This window comes from Empidonax traillii, unplaced genomic scaffold, assembly GCF_003031625.1.
Source record: "Empidonax traillii isolate 1590-97213 ecotype Southwest subspecies unplaced genomic scaffold, ASM303162v1 scaffold466:size1224651, whole genome shotgun sequence".
Lineage (NCBI taxonomy): Eukaryota > Metazoa > Chordata > Aves > Passeriformes > Tyrannidae > Empidonax > Empidonax traillii.
In genome coordinates this window covers 813,772-838,699 of record NW_020955659.1, presented here as the reverse complement: position 1 = coordinate 838,699, position 24,928 = coordinate 813,772, and the positions used below count along the sequence as shown (strand labels likewise).

The window sequence follows — 24,928 nt, the reverse complement described above, 5'->3', positions numbered from 1 at the left end:
AGACTCAAATACAGGCAGTTAACAATCTTCTACTGCAACATGTAGAAGTAGATAATAACAATATGTAACTTTCTGTGAATGGAGAATGTTATCTTCAAATTGGATACTTAGAAAAAAATAAAAGGAGATCTATAGAGTATTATCAGAGACAACCCATTGAGAGAAATGAAAATAGTAATCTTTAACTGATGTTGATATTATGAATATTACATTTAATTTCAGGGAAAATTCATCAAGAAGTTCATAAAACACCCACACGGAACGACTAAAATGCTTAAAAGATAGTACATAGTAAAACATGAAATATTTGAAATAATTTTCAGCTATTAAAATACTGTTTAACCTGCATTTTAAAGTCATGTATTTGCTTTTCATGGGACTGCAAAATTCCAATAATCTCTTCTGACTAGATACAACATTGCTATCTCTAACTGATTTTAGATATCAGAGATATTATTGAGTGGCACACTTTTAAAATCCAGGCAAATACAAAGTGTGCTGAACTGGCATTCCTTTGGAAAGGAGTGATATGGTCACTATGAAGAGGGAAGACTTTGCTTTAACATAAGGAAGGAGAAGGTACATTATTTTCCAGAGACTGATATGTACTGATGGCAAAAACATGATACAATTCAGTACCAAAATCTAATCTTAAAATTCACTTTCATGTTGAAGTACAATCATAAAATGTTCTATTCTCCTATCCTTAAGATTTAATGAGTACCTAAAGTAAATAGAGTAAAAACTTTTGAAATATGAGTACAACTTAACAAGATTAAATATCAGAAATTCAGAACTACATTTTCCCAGAGCACAACCTACCTCACACAGTTTCTGTAACAATTCAAGTTTGCGACGGATTGAACAAATGCTTTCTGAAAACGTTGATTGGAACAGGATGCAAAATACACGTTCTGAAAAGTTGGGAATTAGTGAGAGCTCATAGAGGAACCTGTAGGAGTGATTAAAAAAATTATGTGAGTCCCTCTTACTAGATACAGGTTAGAAGGTTTTTTTTATAACATCTCTACATAATTTACAACAGCAGAGAAAGATTTTTGAAGAGAGCAATACTGCTCCTTCATAAGTATATTCTTACTGTTCCGGCTTATCCAAAGACTTGGCGTTTTCTTTTTCCTTGGATGCCTTGCTATGCTTCTCTATTTTTTCTAATTCATCTGATTGTGCTCTCTAGAATGAAGGAAAAAAAGTAATGAAAAAGTGTTGTGATAAAAAACCTAGTCAAACAACACAAACAAAGATACCCCTATAATAAATCAAATTCATAGGTTTTTCTTTTCTTTCTAGCATCTGCTTATGGTAAAACTACTTAGTCCATACAGTGATTTTAATTATAAATAGATCTGATGGAGAACAGAATATCTTTCAAACAATATTGTTGACTACTAGTAATCTTCAAAATATTTACTCATTAAATGATGCACAGGGACAATAATCTTCATTCCCAATTTCTTTTCTTTGCATGTTTATAAAGTCGTTGAACTGAAGGACAGTCTTGAGTTGTATTCTCTTTACAAATCTGTTGGACTGCCTTTGAATGTGGTCTGATCTTTAAATATACATTTAAATAATACATTTTTTAAAAAAATTAATTTTTTACTTCTATTTAAATTTTGTTTGGTATTTGAAAAACACTATGAAACAAAAAATTACTTGATTTATAGTGGAACTGTCATACATGAGAACTACTGCACACTTCTTTGAACTAAAATTATTTTCATTTTTATCTTAATAAGTAAAAAAAAAGAAAAAATATTAACTGCCTAGTTTCTTGAAGAACTCCATGGCACACTGTGAAACCTCTTCAGCATTCCAATCAATAGAAACTCATTTTTTCCTGTGCTCCATACTACAGTGAAATTATTTTTTTTCCAACTGTAATACTGGAAAATGGAGCATGGAAAGGAATAAAAGTGGAATGGAAATCTCTCCCTCTGTCCCTTCTTTTGACAGCCATGGTGGTTTTCAAAATAGGTTCAAAATATGAAACTTTGCAAGAGTGAAAAAAAAAAAGAAAAAGTACCTTTCTTCCTTTAAGAAAACATTACACTCTTTTTTAACTTACTCCAACACAGAACTTGAAGACAACAGTGGAAAATTACATTCTAACTATTTAAATAAAGGTAAAGCATAAGATGGGCTTCACCTACATTGTTTCTTACATGCTTTTGCATGGCTGCCAGAAGAGGTACGGAACTACCTCAAATCATACTGCCAGCTCCATCAGCAACATGAAACTAGAGAGTGAGGTTTGGACAGTTCTTCTTAGGTTGCTGAACATCTTTCCATGTGAAAAGGAAGCAAATACTGATGTGAAACATCAGTATATGAAGAGATTGAAGAGTCATTTAGGCAAAAACTTCAGAGTTCCTCTCATTACTTCAAGAAGTCTGGAAATCGTTGCAAGGCCATCTGCCTTGAATGTGACATATCCTAATTATCCAGGATTTTTGTGGATGTTCTTTAAAGGTCATCTTCTCTAAAGGAGTTTGATCTTATCTATTAGATACTTCAACAAGGAAATATTGCAAGCAATTTTTTTTTTTTCTCCCAGCAATAAAATTTGTTCTCAACACTACGAAATTATAATGGCGGTAAATCTGGTAATCCCAGATTAATAGAATGGCTGAGGTTTGAAGGGAACTCTGGAGACTGTCTAGTTGAATGCTGGCATAAAGCAGAGACAGCTACAGAAGGTTGCTCAGTATAATGTCCAGCTGGGTTTTGAATACCCTCAAGGATGGAGACCTGAGTACTTCTCTGTGTGTCCTATTCCTGTGCTTGGATACCCAGTAAACAAACAAACAAAACCCCAAAAATTTCTCCAAGTCTTTAACCATCATCACAGCTCTTCACTAGACTCACTCCAATATGTCAGCGCTTCTTGGACCGGGAAGGCCAGAACTGGACACAACAGCACCCTAGATATGATCCCATCCTAGACGTGGTCCCACCAGTGCTGAGCAGGTCACTTCCTTTCACCAGCTTGGCCCTTCCTTGAACTATTCATTGTGCTTTTCTCAGTTAGCAATGGCTAGGCTGGGGCTAATTTACTAGTTTTTAATTTTAGAATACTAGCAGTGGTCCGCTCATAAGACCTAGTTTCCTGAATTCCCTACACCACTATCAGTTTATGGTGAGGAAACAAATTTGGGGATTCATCCTCCAAAGGTACTTTTCAACAGTCTCTGTCAAAGCAGGCATAGGACATGTGTATATAATTACAGTAGTAAATGTTTCTTGAATAATGCTGTCCTCAGAAGAATTTTTTTCAAGATACTAAGATCAGGAAATTTTATCCAGTCTTAGATTACTCATCCAGAAACAGGGTGAGGACTAGAAAAAATACAACTATCTGCAGACATACTGAATTAAATATTGTGTGTGCTGTTGAAGAGAAATTCTTGGTTTTCGTTTTGCGTTAGGGAGCAGGTATAAATGGGACATTTCCTCACTTCATCTAGATCATACTCACCCAATGGAGAGTTAAAAGAAAAAGAAAGCTTCCGTTACTTTAGAGCTCACTAAGAATTCTCTTGGTAACAGATGAAATCTAGAGATTTTATAAATTGGAAGAATGCAAATAAAGGCAGCATTGTTCCAATTGCTGTGTGATCAGAGCCACAGAAGGCTGGGCATGACATTTTAGGAAGAGGTATTTTCTTTATTCAACTTACACTTCAAAAAAATTTTTGTATTCAATTTACACTCGTAAATTTTTGTAAAGAAAAAAGATTACCTTTTCATAAAAGTAAGCAAGTTCTCATACTAACACTTTTAAAATTAAGTTCTGTTATTTCTGACCAGTCTGTAAAGTATATAGTCTTCTGTTAAACTGAAAGGAAATCACCAGAAAACTTTTTCATAATAGTTAAAGAGAAGTAAATGTTTTAAAAACTAAATGGTTATTTGTAAATTCTTTAAAATAAATACTGAGACTACTCCTTCTTCTGGCCTTCTACACATAGTGAAGTATTAGAGTGCTTATGATAGCAATCTGTTATATACATGCATGTTCAAGCTGTTAACGTTTCCCATGGGCAAAGGTTAGGCAGACTCACTATTCCTTATTTAAGCCATTATTCTCAGATTGTGTATGCAAAGAAGTAGCAACTGTCAAAGATACAAAGGCTAAGCATGATCCACTCATGGGCAGGCTGGAGCAAAACTCAAGAGAGATGGGTTTACACTCTTCACCAAAATCAAGAGGTCCATGTATACGCTCCAAGTTCCAAATCAACCCAAAATTTCAGGTCACTAATTCTAGCTCAGGTATCCAGACTTCTGATTCATGTGTATTTTTAATTACGATAGAAAAGTGATAACACCTACATGTCTTCTGCACAGGTATCACTGAAGATTATTTCTCAGAATTTTTACCAGTTTGCTTTATGGTTAATGCCTATTTGTTCTCTAATTTGCAGACTGATAATTTTTAAAAAACTTTCATATTAACCTCCAGATTTGTTTCAAGAAAGAACACATTCCATAGATGCTTCTCATGAAAGTCATTAATCAGACAGAAATAGCACCACTTTGAATGATACTGCTACTTATTTCAGTGATTTTAGCTATTACATAGCATCATAAAGGGAAAACCCAGCATAATATACCAGAATTTGATATTAACTATATCTAAAAATCATTCAGCATAAATCTGATTGAAATTACTGCAAAAATATACTGCTTCAGTTTAATTCTTTTCCTGTTTTTGCCAGAGTATAAACCTACCCTGTATTTGGTCTCACCAAAGTTCCTAAGGGCCCTTTTTCCATCTCACAAAATAAAGCTTACAATTTTCTGGTTATTTTTTTTTCCCTTGCAACAGAACCTTAGCTCTGAGTTTAAATCAGGTTAACTGTATGTAGGTTCTTAATTTTGGGGTGGTGTTTTTTTTTTTTTTTTCCAAACTTGATTTTCAAAGTTTACGTTACATATTTCAAAAACAGTAAGTGATTTGTCTAAGGAATCTGATCAAAAGTATATGAAACAACAAAAATAAACAGAGATACTCAAGTTAATAACAAATACGTTCCTTTGAAGCTGGGTCATGTATCAGAACTCAGGTACAATTTACACTATTTACTAATGTTAAGACATTACATTGTAATTGCTACTGAAAAAAAAAAAAAGAAATCACAAGAATTGAATCTTAGTGGCAGAGAGGATTGAAGCACTTAAGATTTCTGGATAGGCATTCTGAGGTTTTTGAAAGCACTGACCTAAGTCTTTTAAAGATAAAGGCAATTTGGACAATTTACCAGGAGTCAAATTAAGAAAATATACATGTTTCATTTGTGATGTAAAGAGAATTGAAAAGGGCAAATCCAGAGACCACAGATCAAAGATAATTCTTTGATACAATTTTTGATCCACTTTTATACTATTATTTTCATGATCTAAGGAAGACACAAGCAGGACCAGACCTACCTTGTTTCAGTGATACCTCAGCTACAGTTCCAGCTGCTAAGAGGCTATTGGTTTTCAGAGTAAACGTTCACTTATTTGCAAATCAGTATATTTCTTATCACAACCAACATGTCCTACCAACATACAGCAAACTGACAACTCCAGTGAATTTTATCTACCTTCTCCCTCTCTAATTATAGCTGTCCCCTGAAAGCATTGTTATTAGACAGTCTGTAAAAGCACATTAAAGTAACTGTTCCACATGTAGTTTTATCTATTAAGACTCTCCTATTAAAATTGCCTAGATTTTAATACATAGCTAATTATCAACACATATTTAAACAACTCTTTATAAAGCAAGCTACACAAACACACGTAAGAGCTATTTGACTTTACCATACAGTGCTGCAGTGACAAAATGCTTCTCACTAAATGCAATACAAGTTAATACTATTGAATAAATTATTGAGGGTTAGGATCTTTGGTGGGGTGTGGGTTTGTTTGTTTATAAAAAGTCACTAAGATGTATACAGTAACTTTGTGGTTTAACAAGACTTTAATTCCTCAATAAACAAGAACTGAGCCCTGGGGACTGTGGCTTTTGAAATTAGGGTGTGTTTAGGTTTGGAGACTGCCCAAATTTCATTCACATTTAAGAAAGAAAAGCACTATGCCAGACACATGCAATCAGAAAAAAATTATTACATTCTGAAGAAAGACTGTAAAACAAATGCTCCCATATGTTCCATAAAGATCAAATAGAAAGGCTGAGAATTAAGATGGTGATATTTAAATATCCAGCAAAAAAATCCCAATCCAATAAATAAACCCTAAGAAGTAAAATTTAAGTTAATGGTTTCAAAGTACATGAATAAGGCAAAGTTAACCCCACTTACAACACAGGATGAGATTGAGAAATAAGGGAGGAGTCAAACATGCCAGGCTTTCTGGTACAACTCATTGCTTACAACTGTTTGAACAATATTTTTATAATTAGTGAAGCTAACAAGTGATGAAAATGCAAGGTCTGATGTGTTTTTACAAAAGGTTGAAAACAGAAAATAAAAGTCAACTAAAAAAAAAATGCTTCTTTCAAGACACGGTTTTATCAAGCAGAAGATCCAGGATTAAAAATCATGTTCCCTTAGAAAACTTTTTCCAAGTAAACTGAAGGGATTTTTAGTTCTTTGTTTGGTTAGGTTGGGTTTTTTGGTTGTGGTTTTGGGGTTTTATTTCTGTCTTGTACTCGAGCAAACACAACTGGACTGATCTGTTTTCTATTCAAAGAAAAGAAATACATTGGACATTCCAACTTTTTGAGTCTTGCCTGAGATTAACATGTATCTTCCTCAATCAGAACAATATGTCCTAGACATTTTCTGTATTTAGTGAAGGTAATGACAAAATTAACACAATGACATTTCGTTATGTCAATGAACTGCAAAATTTGCAAATTCTCCATTATACTAGAATTATGAAGTATGGTAGAGATAAACTTAAGGAAACATTTGAAAAGTACCCTCTTAGTACATTAGGCACATAGGAGTTATATTTTTTTAAACCAAAATTAAAAAAAAAAAATCTTGTTCACTATAAAAGAGGGAAATGTGCAAAACCAGATCATGACTTCAGTATCTATTCCATATTTCCCACAACACAGTCTTTTCCAATGATGCATATGTAATATATAAAATTACTTCAATTTTTTGCACACTAAAGAATGTATGCAATGGGATATAGCTATGCTGTATAGGAGAGCAGATTAAAAATAATGTCAAATAAAATAGCACAGATTAAAACAGAAATGCTGTGGCACAAGGATGAGAAATGTCTATAGAGATTTGGAGGTAGTTAGAACAGGTTTGCCATTTGGCCGTTATACTTCTAAGCAGTTTTGAGTGAGTTGGTTCTTCAGGGATGAAATAAAAGTTCTTCCTAGCTCTTGTCAGATTTTTTGGTTTGTTTTGTTCGTTTCTTGTTTTTTTTATAAAGTGGACTAGAGTTTACTCTTTCTTTGGACCTCAAAGTGGATTATTTATGAGATATTTCATAAATCAACAAATCATCCCAAAGGAGGTCATTAAAAGATAAAGACTAAAAACCAAACATCTGAAAGGTGTAAAATTAGTTAACATTATCAAAACTCCTACAGGAGGGAAATAAAGGATCCAATACAATAGCATACACTGGCCTTCAATACCATTCTGTATCTGACAGATTTACTCTTAATATTTTCAGGTTCTTTGGAGGGTATATAGAAAGCCTCTTCATTCTTTCCATAGAACTTCAGCCAGACCTCCACATCAGAGCAGGAGGTAATGCGCTCAAAAAATGGGGGAATGTTCACTGGCCTCATCTGAAGGCAGAAACATGTTTTTGAGATCTACTTTTTTGAATTTGGTATTTGACTGGCTTTGTGAAGTTTTTCTGAATCCCTGATATTATATACCTAGGGCTTAAATGGTGTCTTATTATTACTACCAGACATTTATGAAGCCCCTGGAAGTTTATACTACTTTTTATTATATTACCTTAGAGAAATTCTTTTCCTTTCAAAGAGTTAAAATTGTTTTGGAGGAATTCCTGAAGTAACAATAATTAAAAGCTATAGTTCCACAAATATATTGATTTATGTCATCAAAACTTTTTTTTTTTAATTGAACAGCCTCGTTAATATTAATGAAGTCACAAAGTGAAGTCAAAGATGGGGACTGCGAGGTCTATTAATACCTATACTTCAAGGACTGCCCCACCCAAGAAGAAGAAAAAAAAGGAACAAAACCGATTTCTGCTCAGTTATTTAGATGTTGATTACGTTACTTACATAAAAATGTATGTAGGACATAAAATATACAATGGCAATTAATGAAATTTAAGTGCTTAGTGTTTGCATTGCTTTGGGGAAAATAAAGTCACTCCAAGATCGGACATGTTCTACAAGATTTCTGAATACTAATGATGCAAAGTAAAAATGCTTCCACATGGACACACAGTATTCCTACTTTATATGGACTTCTTCTGATTACTTACATTCTCATACAGGGCTTGAAGGGTCTCTAGGTCAACCACAGAGTTGTCCAAGTTCACAACAGCTATAAAAAGGCAAAAGAAAAAAGAATTAGTTGTCAGGATGATAATCTAACTGTAAAAGAAAGACTGATCACAATACTCAGCAATAGTTTTTATGACCTACTGGTCATACAGCTTAAGGGGTTTAACTTTATTAATGCCTTGAATAGTGCTGTTCCTAGGACTATGACCAGAAACCTCATAGAGCCAGGTGTCAAGTGTTAAAGAATTCATCTCCCTCCCCCCAAACATACAAACACGATCCCACGAGTATGGCCATAGTTAGAGATCAGAGATAAGCTTTACATCAGACTTTCATGGTCCAACTGAAAGCATTATAAAAATTTGTAAATCTGCACCGCAGCCACACTCACACAACAAAGCTCATTCCTGTCACTGGTTGACTTCAGTCTTAAACTCATTAATCCATAAGTCAGCCAGTTAACTTCAAAACACCTGACAAGGGTCAAGTCTTCTATGCACTAAGCTGACACCTTTAGTATGGATACAAAATATGCCTTTCCTGTTCCCAACCAATTCTGGCGCCACACACATACTGTATTTTTTTCAGCATAAAAAACCCCCAGCAGAACAGCTCAGAGTGTGATTTCTATCTACCTAATCTGGACGAAAAAACAAACAAAAAAATCTTTAAGAGGGACACACTTTTAGGAATAGAACCCCGATTCCCCAGTTGTATTAGGAACATTTAACAAGGCACAGGAAATATTTGTGCTAACTACTGAAGAATTGTTCTCAGCTAATACAAAGAGTTATTTTTCAAATATTGCTTCTCTTACACATTTTTTGCAAGCACAGTGATCATTCATTTAAAAGCCAGATAAATCCAACGTTCCTCATCTAGATTTTAAGTCTTGAAAGAAGCTCAGAATGTTGCATCAGAATATATGTGATGGCAGTAAATAATTTTTAGCACACTACACCAGTCTTTTTCCTATTTTGCACTTCATTAATTTGTACCCTTCATTGTAATGGGCTTTGGGCATGTGTGTGCACTTGTATAATAAACTGAAGAATTCCCTAGGCAAGACTCATCTAGAGATTGCAACACTGATTAGAGATAGAAACCCTTTTTGCCTGTAAATCTATGTCCTAACTGTCACAAAAAAATTCTGTGTATACACCTAAAGACTATAGACAATATAATTCAAGCTCATGTGTTTCCGATTGCTCTAAAGCATTTAGAGATACCACTCTGAGTCTGGGACTCATCATGTTTCCCCTTTCCAGAGCTGAGACATAGTTTTAGTTGCAGTATAAGAAAATTATAAACAAAGTGTTGTTCTTGATTAAATTAAGCAGGCCACACTGTATCTCTAAGCAGGGCATGAAATTAACTTTCAGGACTAAACCACAAAATAACCAAGAAATTTTTTAATTTTTTCAGGAAAAATATTTAAATTGTTTTTTTTTCATTTTTTCCCTTACAAGAAAGCAATGTATCAGATAATGCCAATTTAACAGTTAACACTACAGGAAACAACATGGGTTTTGTTTTCTTTTGGGAGAGGGGGCACATAAAAAACCTGCTATTAATTATTTAGGATATTTTTAAACTTCTCTCCCCCAACAGATCATAATAATTGTTGCACAAGAGACTTAAAGATGCTGTGTATAAAAGGCACTGTATTACACATTGCATTTAATAATTCCTGTTGCTCAATAAGACTATCTATATGTTTAAAAACATGCCAAATTTGCTTTCCAGAACTGGAGATTAAAATTAGCACGCAAACAGAAACTGGGTATAGAGTGGTTTGAGAGCTCTACTTTAAGAAAACACATATATAAAACCAGCTTTATTAAACCCAGGGTATATTATGAAACTCAGTTTGTATTAGCCTAACATTTCAGCACTTATATGCTTATGCAATGTTTTCATACATGGACACACTCACAACCCTTCAGCTACTTATTTTGAGTTGTGGCTGTCTTCTCCCTGCTCCACCCCCTCCCCTTCCTTCCAGAGACTGTCTACTACTGCACCAAGAAATAAGTTGCTGTCCTGAGCTTTGCTCAATGTTAAGATCACCCACGGATTACTCAGGGAGCAATAGAACACTTTTGTTTGAATGCTTGCAGGAGATAAGAGAACGCCTGGCAAGCACAATGGTGCCAGGTCTGTGTACTTTCAACAAAACAGGTATGCAGAAGAGTGTACATACTTCAGGGAGCTGCTTAAAACAAATCAGTCTGGGACAAGGACGTGGAAAAGTAAGCTTCTAGTATATATCCATTAAGTCCTCTCCTCCCAAGACAAATACATTTCTATATGTTTCATCTAAACATGCATAGATAGCACTCCAACATCTCACTAGGATTTTTCAATGTTCACCATAGGTTTGCTCCTCCCACTTAGGTGGGAATCAGGAGATGAGCTGCTGTTCCTTGGCAATACTGAAGCATTTACAAGCGTAATATGATAGTTGACAAATAAATCACAAATATTGCATATTTAATTCAATTATCTAGACAAATTGAACTGATAAAAACAATGATGTTTTCTCATGTAGCCAAGCTAAACATGCCCCCCTCCCTACAATCAGTGTGACTATACAAATACCTAACCAAAGGATTCCATATGTGGAAAATAATGGCAAAACATAGACAAACATTATTTTCCTCATATGAAAATATTCTTAGCTATGCTACAATTCCAGTATACTTTAATGCAAACAACTGGAAAAGGGTTTATATTAGCCTTGCAGTCGCTGGATATTTTTATCCAAGTCACTATTTTAGAAAGTGACTTTTTAATTTATTTTTTTTTTCCAAAACTGACATTGACATTTCTTGGTCTTGACTACTATGAAAGTGAAGAATATCTGTTGGCTTTTGCTGTAATAGAAACTACTTTCTTTTAATCACATCAGACCCAAGCAGTAAAAACTCATTTGTTCTTACTGTCATATTTCACAGTCCTGCTATTTTCTTGCATTCCTACTGCCACTGCTGCCAATAAAACCACCAAGCCAGCACTGGTTTCAAGACCAAATAATTTTACAGTATTAGAAGTCTATATACAAATATATACATATGAGTAAATCAAATTATAACCAAGTATGTCCAGATACACACACAAACATTCAAGAAAAAAATAAAAATAATTACAAATCAATTTTTTTTTTTTACTCTAATCATGGTCAACAGATGATTACAGTAAATCCACCCAGTAAAATGAGGGGTTGAGGATCAATCACAAATGATTCCTTGATACTTTAAAGGACAGGAGAAGAGATTTCAAAGGATTTGTAGCCAAATTAAAAGATTTGGGAAACTCTTGTTGGTCTTAAGCTTTCCTGATACTGTCACTGTTTTGGTCACAATCTACATGGAAATCTAAACTGATACCTTTGGGACAGAAATTATATCTTATCTCACTGCAGAATATAGAAGATTCAGCAGAATGGCAGTTTCCTTTCAATTCTGTATTTTTAAAATATAAATTGAATTTTAAAAATATATATGCAAACTCACATTAACAAAGCCAACTTAGTTTGAAACTAGGACAACAAAAAAATACATTCAGGGGACAAAGACTTACTATTTTTAATAATGCCAACTAATTTTATAGAAGATGCTTCCTCTAACAGGATGATAATGTTGCTGCTAAAAAAGTGAGATTAATGTAAAGTACACAATTATATTCAGAGGCATATTTGAACTGCAAGAACAGATAGACCTTCTACCATATACATAGAAGACACTTTAGAATAGAGACACAAATTTAAAAAACAAACAAACAAACAACAAAAACCCCAATCCAAACCACAAAAAAAAAAAAAAACCAAACACAATGAATAATCACCACCCACAAGTCTTCAGAGGAACACAGTAAGCAAGCCACCAAAAAGATCAAATTCTGCCAACAAATATAATCCTGAGGAGGAAATGCATGAGAGAACACTACCAGCAGGAAGACGGAGGATGCACAGTGTATTTTTAGGAAGACTGTCAAAGGAGGTAGCTATATTTTTTTTCTTTATAAGACAAATCATTGCTTTTGTTTATTCCTACATCTAGAGTCATGTGAACTACCAGCTACCACTAAAGCAAAATTGACTGGCAATACAGACACAGCAAACCTACACTTGCCTGTGTAGGCTATGAATTTATATCTATCAATAGTACCACATACGCAAACTGTCAGAAAAAAAGACAACTTCCTATAGCTAGCCAGTCCTTGGAAACTCTATTTCATTTCAAAGTCCAAAACTTCGGAATTTCTTTTTAAAATGAAAAGGCAAAAATTCAAAGTTTCCTACTGAGGAGGAATTCAGGAAGAAGAAAAAAGAATTATCAACCTTTTGGAGTCAACTTTTATGTCATAAAATTCTCATCAGCACAATCTTACATATGGATTTTCAGGAAACTTATATTCAGATTCGCAGTCTTATACCTTCCCTCTTCTCAGAGCAGGTTTCAAATCACACTCCATATCTCTGGCCTTTCCAAGTATGCCTCCTAAGATTTTCTGTCTCTGGACTCCCTCTAAACTTAAGTGGCTCCTTCTTGAAATCTCCTAGAAGCACTGCTGTCTCCCAAAAGACTGACTAGGCATTTTCCAAATCCTACTTGACTGATAAAAGATTACAGTTTAACTCCTCAGAAAGAAGCAGTAGCTGAAGTAAAACCACTTCTGAACCTGTCCTGCTGTACTCAGATCCATCTTTCAGGGAGACAAAAAAGCAAATCACCCACTCAAGTTCTTCATGCTGATTTCCACCTCAATTGACTTCTCCATGACTCTCCATAAACCAAGCAGTACTGGCCCAAGAGGCCACTCCATTTTCCTCCTGCACATCTTTGCGTCTTCACTTTTACATCTGCCCTCTTTCTCCAGAAGTGCAGAAAGAACTTCCATAAGACTTCACATCATCTCTGCCAAATGGCAGCATACAGGTGGTCAGTACAGCAAAATACATAGGCAGACTGATTCTTCTTCACTATGAGAAAGACCTCCTACTTCTAAGAACAGTAACTAATCACAGTGCTCTGATAACGAAGTTCTGCGTGTGGCACAGATTTGGGGATTTTCACAGTTGTTTTGCCCATCACGTGACTCTAACATGCAAGCTTTAAACGATACTGAGAGGTTACAACTTCCATGGTACTTTTTCGAGACTTTTATCCCCAAATAATTCTGTTCCATGTTAACACTTAAACCATCTATATCCCAGGAATATTACCCCAAGCTGAAAAGTGAAAGAAACAGAAAAGGCATCAACCAATCTTACAACAAAAAAGGACTTGGTTCTTACTGAGAACCTGTATCAATATATATAAACATAGTAAACTGTACATAAGCAGGGTCTCAAAATTACTACATAATTTTGGGCATATCTGTAGCATTAAAATTAATTCAACCAAATTTTATGATATACATTAATTTTCAATTATCTAAAAAAAGATATATGGAAGAAAAAGAAAGAACATAAATAGATGAGTAGGTCCAATGTATTACACTGTATGATCTTCCTTGAATTAGTATTTCTGAGGTAATTAAAAACAATAGTTTCTCGAAGAATCATGTATAGGCAGTAAGTTGCACCAGGTCAAAATCCAACATAATTTAAAAACTAACGTAGTGGCAAAACCTTAAACAATGGGAAGTTCTGATACAAGAAAAATAAGTCAGATAGTACACAGCGTGATCAACTTATGTTTCTGAAAACAAATTAGAAAAAAAGAATAAAAAAAATTTTTTGCTTGTTCACTGACTACAAAATGGAAGTCTTCCATCAGAGGAAAAGCCAAGAACATCACACATTCAAGCACAAACAAAAGAGAAAGAAAAATTCTCAATGTAGACAATTTCATCAGATTCCTTGGAATGACTGACAGATAAACAGTTCAATTCAGAAGTAAAGAAAAAACATCTGTCTCAATGTTCTCATCAACAAAAGAGCCCAGAGAGCCTTAGAAGATGACTAAAGTGCAATGGCTTCCTTACGTGCTATAAAGATTATATTATGATGTAATTTCAAGGTACTTGAGAAGTAAACCCAGATTTATATCTATCTTAGTATTCATATTTAAAAATAAACTAAGCTGCAAAATTTGCAGTCTTTTATTGGTTACCCAGTAAACCCACAACTTCAAAAATTCATATCCTTTGCTCTTTTTATTTTTTTTGGGGTTTTTTTCTTTTGTTTTTTTCCTTCCCCCTCCCCCATGTGAATTCATTGACATCATTCATCCAACATTCACAAGGTCATGTTTTATCCATGGTACTTGCAATAACTTGACAAGTACTGCTCTCTGCTTGGGATTCTTCTTTATCTTAAATAACAGAAATGTGAATCTCCAATGCAAAAAGTTAAATCCAAAATGCACCTCTTTGAAATAAATGTTGTGCTTACCTAACAATGCTAAAACCAAATGTTCCTGTGTTAATGGAAGCTGCAGCAAACACACAAGGGTCATGACTGTGTAATTTTTAAAGATTCTCAGAAATAAAAGATTTTTTTTAAACAGGAGTATCTGGACTTGTACAACTTTCAGAGAAAAAACAAACAAACAACAAACCCCACTGATAGTGGGTAGGTAGGGTATGACTACACTGGGTAGAGTTAGCATAAATGAAAAATTTCATATTGTTATCTACCTTTTTGCCCTCAGTACTTTTCTGATATGTTTATCTATTAGCAAATACTCTAACATTCTCAGGATGAAAACTCTGCACAAAGCACAGTGGAGACTGGATCTTCAACACAAGTACATAAAGCATGGATCAGAGGCAAGAAACAGTACTTAGAATGCTTGCACACAGTTTTACTGTGGCAGTAATTCACCTTGATCTAAACCTTGTGTAAGAAACCAGAACAGTAAACAAAATTTCCAAGCAGAAGCCATGGATTAAGCTGACCTGTTGCTTCAGATTGTTTTTGAAGGACTTAATTTTAAATACCTTCAAATATATTCACTCATGTTTCTAGGAAGCAAGAAAATAAGAATCACTTAAGCAAGAATATGAGTTTCCAAAGTGTGAAGTAACAGAGGTAGGAAACTTCCTTGAAAGGAGTGAATCTTTAGTATGATTATTCTCTTATAAACACAACTCAATTTTTAGACACTTGTCCTTAACATTCCTATTCTCTAATTTGTATCCCTGATAAACAAATTGTATCAAGTGCTTTTTTACATACATGTAAATATATGTTCATATATAATAAAATATATCACTAGATTTTATATATAGTTGTACACAGTTGATATAAACAGTTACATTACATACATTTCAAACAATTGCCTACTATGTTAAGGACAGCAGTTACTGATTAAGGGAAGTCTAACTTCATACACCTATACAGTTTGTTTATAAAAAGTGTGCAAGTTCAGTTCATAGAGAACACATATATATTGTTTGACTCAGTATGTCGCCTTCTTGTCTAGGCAGGAAAAAAAACGTGGAGAGCAATGCTGTAATCCTTTCAGAATAAAATGTTTAAATACAAACATGATTGCCATTGTAGACTGTTTAATTTAGAGAGATTGTATTTCAGTTCTGGTTTGAGAGGTTTGCTGATTTGACTACAGAGAGTACTTCAATGCTTATCTTAATTGTTTAGATAAGATTTGTTTGAATTTGGCAGGTGAAAAAAACATGGGTGTGGGATATAGGAAGGTTGAGAAAAGATTGGCATTTTACCAAATTATGCTTATTTTAAACTATAGTGCATAGAGGAGCAAAGAGTCTCAATGAAGCTGCCAGAGGCTGGTCACTGGGGAGTGAATTTGAAGTGCAAGACTGACTGGCAGGATTCAAGATCTTCAACAAACTAAAAAGGATTACTGTGAGAATGCCCAAAATACTACTTAAGGCTTAGAACAGTACAAAAATGCAAATGATTTAGGACACATTTAAATAAAGTTAAAAAATATAATTGTGCTTTATGTCTGTACTAGGGGATTGTTGTTCACGAGGCAAACTTCCTGACCCTTACATGTATTTTTAAAGTGGTTCAAGAACAAGATTTTATTTTAAAATAATATTAGCATATGGATATATTTTACATGTAAGAATTTCAGTTACAGAAAACAAAATTACTGGTATAAAAAACCCAATGCTATTCACTTTTATTTCAATAGCAGCATCTAGTAAGGTTTTTAATTTTCTGGTTAAGATAGTACAGCATGGCATAGGCATTTCATTGAGAGGTTCTCAAAAGGAAACTTGTCATACCTGTCAAGTTTGTAACTTTTTTTGTGAGAAGACTACTAGAACACAAAATCAGAGGAATACATTTTGGGGATGTTTACATGACAGTATGTATTTACAGTACACATTATAAAAACAAACTGTACAAACGTCAGCTGAACAAGCACACATGCAGTAGATCTGACAATGTGTATCAATCTGCCTGCAGAGAAAGATGATTTATAGCTTTAAATTCATGAGTCAAGTGACATAAAATCTGGGTTTCCTGTGTGTTAGTGTTTGACTTTTCTTTTAGATCCACACAGGCTCAAACATTTTTCAGTCTCTGTTTCAATGACATTAAGACCAGGAGTTCCACAGGCTAATTATTGTACCAGTGATGGTGTAACTGCAAAGTGTTAACAAGGCTTGTTTGGAATACAGGCAAGCCTTCAGGGTTTGAATGAATGAGACTTGAAATTATGCATGAGATTTTTTTCAGAATTCATATTTGTTGACTTTGGATTTAATTCCATCCTACCTATTTTTATTAGAGTAGCTCACAGTAAACAATGCCATGGCTAACTCTGAGTAGTCCAGTCCATAGGCAAAGAGAAGATTTTTCTTTCATGCTTTATGGAGCATGTTCTAAATTATAATTATAAACAAAATGCAATAAGAGGAGGAGGAAGAGATTTATTTGGAATCATCTGGTGGTGAATTTGATAAAGTTATCAGGGCAGATAGCAAACGCACATTTTTTTCCCCAAAAAATAGATTCTCTAAATTTAGCAGCTAACTTGATATCTTAGTTTTTTGGGTTTTTTTGCTCTGCTTTTACCCACAGTTACTACATAGTAATGGAGCTCCAGGTGTGCCCAGCTGGCAATTTAGAAGGCTTACATTAAATTACTTGTCAGTACTAAATAAGCTAATAAATGCCTAGCTCACAGGTCTGAAAATGTAATTGCTCTTGAAACAATACCAGAAAGGAGAATATCTTAGGCTTTCATAGGCTTCCATAGGAATCTGCTCTCAGCTTACTGCAAAATAACTAAATCTTTATCAATACTGAAAAGAAAGATATTAAAAATAGTGACTAATCCTCAGTGAAATCCATGAAACTGGAGAGCTGCTCTTTCCTGAGCAGACTCAAGATTGTCCAAAGAACTGTTATGATTTTACTCTTTGCAATTAACATCAATGGTTAATGTACCACTCCTTGTCTCTCAAGGAGTGACTAGAAGTTAAAACAATCTTTGGACTAGAGCTAGAACTGGTGTAACATCAAAAAGACCAACAAAGAAGACAACAGAATAATCTCAAGAACTTGTTTTTCTGTTGAATAGCTTGATCTATTTAACTTCTACAGAAGAAAGTTAAGAAGCAACCTGATTGCATACCTGCATAAGAAGATAGCTTAAAGTAGATGGCTCTGTAATTTCATAGACAAAAAGCAGGGGAGAATAAAGGGCACTTGTAAATTAATCTGACAAATTCACTATGGAAACAGCATTTTAAGTACTGAAAGTGAGGGAAATTTACCTTTTGAATAATTTTTCGTGGGATACAATGACTTCTCCATCACTTAAAGTATTTCTATGAAATCCTAGACTCACCAAAGTCAATGGCAAAACTACGAGCAACTTCAAATAAAGCAAAAGGTTGAAGGGTCAGAATTTCAGCTGGAACTCAAGATCATTTATACTGCTAAAATGTTCATACTTATATTAGTCATATAGACTAATAGCTGGGGGCAGAAATTAGCAGGCAGTATTACATGACTTGCCTTATTTACCAGTCAGATTAAATGCTTAGAATGTTGTTTCTAAAAATCTAGAGTTGAGCAGCATGTTTGCTCTTCACTAGGTCTCTCTGAAATACTCCACTAGTCTTCTGTAACATTACCAAGCCTAAATCATTCCATGTAGACTACATGGAATGTTGTTACTCTTTGACGATTTACAATAGAAAGTACTGGAAGTTCTTTTAGCAATGAAGACACATATAATTATTCAGAAGCAAGCTTTCCCTGCTTATGGTTCAAGGTAGCCAGTTGTGTGTGATATCAGTATCTGTAGTAGTAGAATTAGTTAGGAAACGCTACATGGAAACTTACAGGGATTCAAAAAAATCAGGCAAAGCACGTCCCATTCCCCTATAATTGCTGTACAACAGTTGCAGTCACAACTCAAAATACAAATTTTCTTGCTCAAGAATTACACACACAAAACATTCGAGAGGTTTCCTTTCAACAGCAAATTTCTCTTTCCATCTGTCAGATGGTAGTATCTCACTGAAATAAAACTACATACTCTCAATTTTTTTCTCCAAATTAAATTAAAATTGTATTTTTGGCACAGCAGAGAACAGTTTAGATGTAGCCTGGTATTCTACATGTCTGCCCTGTCTGATGTCTGGATAGACACCAGGGATTTCATTGTGCTAAGGCACGTTAAGCCTTTCACCAAATATTCTGACGTTACAATACTAAGGAGCTACAGATGCTAAGAAAGTGATGTAATAATCTTGTGATATTTAGTCCGTGTTTAAAGTGTGGTGGGTTTATGAAAATAATGCAAAAAGCTTTTTGGTTAGGTAGATGACAGATTACACAGCCTTACTCATTCAAATCACAATACTGTGATAGCTGAATGCAAAAGGATGCATGTTTATGGTTTAAATTCCATCTTTTTCTTTTACACTCCAAAGTGTTTCTCAAAACACAGTATTAATTCCAGGAATAAAGGCTGGGATAGCAACAAAATCAAATGCCCATGTATGCAGAAAATCAAAATACATACAAGTGTGAGGAAAAAAAAATCCAATAATCAAATGTTATTTGGAACCATATACGTGTATTTATTTCAGTATCATGACTAGATTTGGCCTACTGAATACTTTGAGATTACCAGAGGCACTCTCTATTGCTTCAGTTCAATGACATCAGGCTATATTTTGTCTCTAGGTAGCTAAAGCAATCACAACTTCACTAAAATCAGAAAACACATTACACTGAAACAGAATCTAACACCCATTACTTGGGGAGGTTTCTTGTGAAACAGCAGAACAACAGAAATAACCCTGATCTTTCATCATCTACGGATAACAAAAGAAGAGAAAGAAGAGAAATAAGCAGGAGAAATCCAGGTACCTCTTAAAGTGACAGGTGAAGAAACACCAACACACTGGCTCCAGCATGGGAAACAGTGGTCTCTCAGACTAAAAATTTCACCATTTTTGCAGCAGAAAACCGTAATTCCCCGGCACTCTTTCTTACCCTCCCCTATCATGGATGATGAACGGACACAGCAAGCAAGTCGCTGCACCTAAATCTTCTCATCCCGCTTTCTCTTCCTTACACTCGGAGCTATTCTGTAAAGGATGCCATTCCCCGGGCGGGGAGCACACCGGGAGGCACAGCGGGACAGCGGGCCGAAGGCGCAGGGTGGCGGGGGCCGGGGCTGCGCTCCGCCGACGGCCGGGACGGCGTGTCCCGGGAAGGGGGCGCGGAGCTGCCGGCAGAGCGGGCCGCTGTTGCCACCTGCTGCCGGCAGCGGGGACCCGGGGCCGGCCGGGGCTCGGCCGGAGAGGTGGCGGCGGCGGCGGCCGCGGAGCGGAGGGGGAGCGGTGCGGGCATGGGCCGCGGGGCCGGAGTCCGCACGGCGGCCCTGACGAGCTGAGCTGGGCGGAGGGAAGGGCAGGCTGTGCCTACGGTGCGTTTCCCTGTGGTTTCCAAGCGTCTAACACCTGCGAAGGGGAGATCTGTATTTCCTGGTGGATTGCAAACGGGACAGAAGGGCGATGGTGTTACGCTGATAACGCCAGGTTGTATATGGTGCCCTAATGGGTTACAGCAGAAGGATAGCGAAGGGGGCATTGGCCGGCCAAGATAAAGCAATCGGTTGTAAAAGATCTGCCGCATTCCCTACGGAGGGAGTTCACGCCTAAATAGAAAAAAATCACTCTTAGTGCCCTAACACAGATCACTCAAGAAGCATCTTAATAATGACTTGTAAATAGTAAAAAGTGTCAGACAATATGCAATGTAGAAAATGTATTAGCAGAAGGTTTAATCTATTATGTATAGGGTTTTTTTAGCCATCATGCAGAGTCTAAATTGTAGGGTACTACAATCAAAAAGCATCTTAAAGCAAGTAGGCGGATTCACCAAGAGAGGCAAAGTTACACTTGGTCTACTTCTGAATAATGTACAAAACAGTTGGTGATACCAAACCAGCCTTTAACGAAATTTCTTTATAGGACCGGGGAAAAAACTTTTAGAAGAAACACCGTAAAATTAGATTTTACAAGCAGGAATTACCTTAAAATGAGAAGATTGTTGAAAGGCTAAAAAAAGGTTGTAGGTCAGAAGGAAGCTTACAGACACTTCTTTAGAGGCACAGAGAAAAAAAATGTCAACAGATAAATTGAAAAGCACTTTTCCCCCCCTTGTCTTTTCACATCCCCAGTATTCCTACTCGTCAAAATCACATACATGGTTAAGCATAAGTGCATGGAGGACACCTGTAAATAAATCATGTTATCTAAAATTGGAAATCAGCCAAAGAAAATAAAAAAGCAAAGTCTTGTAAGTTCAGTGTAAATTGGGCAAGAACAAAAAGGTCTAAACCCAACTTGCCAAATGCATAAAGCTAGTAATAAAACTACTTTGAAACACATCAGATGTATGATGCCTGACAGGAAACAGCTGGACATGCAGATAATCTGGCTGTAAAGAGAGCACAAAAGAAAGAGAATCAGAAAAGGTTAAACAAAGTATTTGTGTTAGGATTCACCACCACAGAAAAGGTCAAAGAGGTTCTCAGACAAGGTCTGTACTTCTCAAATCGTATGCTTTGGACACTGTCTCAATTTGAACAAGTTTCAGAACACACAAACGAAAACTTTAGGAGGATGTTGGAAACTAAAAGCCAGAACAGCTTTTTTTAAACAACATACAGATAAACCAATGTAATGAGAAAGCACATAATTCTTAGCACATAATTTTGTAGTCCACACTCACAAGCAACAAATACATAGTGCTGCTTTAATGGAGTGCCCACAAAGGCTCAGGTAAGAAGATCAGGTTTAAGCTGAATTTGTAAAAAATATACCTAAGGCTTCCAAAAATTTTTTTCTGTGACGGTATAAGAGGAAAGGTCTGCTTTGGTTAAAAACAATAACAAAAACACACACAAAAAACCAAAACAAACCAACAAAACCAGAAAATAAACAAGCCAAACTTGCTTGGGAAAAATAGTAAATCAACACAGAAATGAATGATTAGTTTTCAAATTACAAATCTGTAGCAAAGAAGTTTTACTATGAACTCTGCAGATTACTATGTTTTTTAATGAATGTGAGGTATTAATGTCTGCAGATAGTAACACTACTTTAAAGCTGACTACAAACACATACAAAAGGATCTCTCAAATATTCATTGTTAATACATGTAAAGTAGATGGAAAAAAAAAAAGAACCCAGACTGTAAAAGCACTGTGATGCTGTGATGCATACAAAATTAGCAACTACTGTCCCCAAAAAGACACTTTCCATAGTTCTCTGAAAACATAAGCTCAAAAACTAGTGGCAGTGAAGGACAACCAAAATGTCAGCAACAATACAGAAAAAAATAGAGCCCAAAAGAAGATGATGTGATACCTTGGCATAGACATATAGTGCACACAGATCTTGAAAACAGCATGCAGAGATAGTCACCTCATTGGCAAAGCAAAGAAAGAACCATGGATTGTAGGCTGATGACAAGGAAAAATCAGAAGAACAGACAACATGTATGGAAGTTGTTCCAAATAAACTTTTCAGTTTGGAGAAAGAGCTGCTTTCAAAAAGATAAAATGGAGACCTATCAAAATTACCCAATGAGTGGGCAGTGCCCCTCATCTTAGTTTTTCTATTTTTATTTTCAGATTACCTACAGAAGACACCAGGTACAAAGCTAGATAGATCTCCATTTGATCAAAAGGAACATATAGCTTTAATTGCCTTTAAAAAAATTATAAGAAAAATACAGATATAGGTACAGTGACTGTAAAAAAAAAAAAAAAGAAAAAAGGGTTTCATCATGTAAGTTTTTTTAAATTCTCATTTTAACTACCTTCTATTTGAATTAGATTAACAGCTATATACATGTAAGTGGCATTAATTTTTGAATACAAATTTTTTGTGTGTACAAATGTATTCAAATGTTACAAACACACGAACAAATCACAAATGGATTGTTGTGGCAAGCAAACTTTTCTTCTAAACCTTTCAATTTAAACAAAAAAAAAGGTGTAACTGCATTATTGGAAGGTCTTAGTCAATTAATAAGTGTTTCTTAATTTTGATAACGCTAAAACCTCTGTGTAGTTTAGCATATAAGAGTATGACCAATGAAAAATATTTCTGCTATGGAAGAGAGACAAGGTGCTCTTTTTCTCCTCCCCCGCACCAGATTTTTACATGGTACTAATACTAATAGCACACATTTTGTTGCTTTTATGCTTATAATTTTGTAATCATCCCTTTTCTGAGTGAGTACACAGTACATAAATGAGAAATAACAGTACTGCTTTTTTTTTTCTTTTGGGAGAACAGAACTTTCCTGAAACTTTCCCCTCAAATTTTCGAAGTTAGATCAGACTTCCAAGAAGAAAATTAAACTGTTTCAACTGAAAAAACAGACAAACAATGAAGTTACATTTTCTTACAAAACTTCTCTATTAAATTGCATTCATATGGTCCTAACAACAACAAAAATTTTTAATTATCCAAACTATCCAATGTGGCAGTAATTAGTTTCTGCTGATTCAAATATTGTGAAAAAACTCAATATAATTTTCCTAATTTAAACCCAAAAACTTAACTTCTTTAAAAAGCCTTTTGCATTACAGAAAAATGGTTTAATTCTACAAATTCGGTTTTAAGTGTAAATTCCAAAGAAATACATCACATAAAGCATTTAGTTCCTTTCTTGACAATGAGATTATTTCTGTCCTTCATTATCTTGATGTGTTGCACATATATTAAAAGAAACTTATAACCAAAGTAGTATTCTTCCCTTAACAACTGCTACTATTACTTTATTGGCCTCTGGTCACTGTGAACTAAACTTCAGAAAATCTCAGAAGATAGGAAGAAGACTTTAAATACTAGCGACTACCTTTCAGGGCATTTACCTACGGCTCAGGGGTTTATGCCATATCCATTGGAAACCACACCTGACTCCAAGAACCTTTGTTGTCCTTCCCCCCTAACTGCATTTGGCAGGAGTGGCCAGACCAGGGCCCCAAACTCTGCTCAATACAGAACACTGTGGGCATACTAACAGCATCAAAGCAACAAAAACATCTGCAACAATACATATGTGTGGCACTCTAATTTAACTCTGGTCTGTCTTTTATAGAAGTAATTTTCTGTATTCCATTGTTTTCCTTACCAATAATTTTCCAATAGGAGCTTGTAAAGTAATTATAAGCAAATAAAACTCATAAGTGTACAATCTAACGGCAGGCAAAATGTAATGAATATGGATGCATAAAGCCAAGAAGAAATAGAGGAATAAGATTGAGAATTATGGTATGAAGTTTTGAGGAAGTGATAGTTCACAAGACAAGAAAATGCAGAACCAAACCAATATTTACTTGAGGTGTCTCAGAAGAATCTAAATAGGTGTTGGAAAGGCTGTTGGAGGGAAGCTTAAACCATATTCTTTTAAATTTTTGAGTGTCTGCATACACAATATTTGATTAAGAAAAAAAGAGAAACAATTAGAGAACTTAAATTCTCTACTAATAAACCAGAAGTAACAGGTAAAGTTTCATACTTTATAATGAATCTGCACTGACTTCAATGACTCTATAGATTATTGATTTAACAAAGAAATACAGACTTGCCACCTGACAGAAAAAATGTTCTGTAATTCTTCCTACAGACAACTTTTTTTTTCCCCATAACTTAAATGAACAGAAAAAATGATTTTGGGAAATTCTAAAGCAATCTCAAAGCTAGGATTCCTTTTTAGTATCACAGCGGCCTAAGAACTTGATCTAATCCGATATTGTTTTGTTCCCGTAACGTGTTTAAAGCGTAAAATGTCATTCAGGAAGATACTGAAATATTTGTCAAGAATGGTGTAATGAGTTTCAAATGATTGTGCTTACACACATGTATTGTTGTTAGGATAAATAATGCTCAGATCACCTCTGGTCTTTCCATTAAATAAACTAATCCTGAGTCTTATTTTCCAGATATTGAGTCATTCTT

At 35.0% G+C, this 24,928-nt stretch overlaps 1 protein-coding gene across 1 annotated transcript in view; it reads right to left on the bottom strand.

Moving 5' to 3' along the window:
* FMN2 (formin 2) overlaps positions 1-24,928 on the bottom strand; it is a 183,902-nt gene that overhangs the window by 61,105 nt on the left and 97,869 nt on the right. The window contains exons 7-9 of the mRNA XM_027895764.1: positions 8,461-8,522; positions 1,100-1,191; positions 823-952 (exon numbers count right to left, since the gene is read on the bottom strand). Coding sequence (XP_027751565.1) covers positions 823-952; positions 1,100-1,191; positions 8,461-8,522 — 284 coding nt within the window. The remainder of the gene's footprint in view (positions 1-822; positions 953-1,099; positions 1,192-8,460; positions 8,523-24,928) is intronic.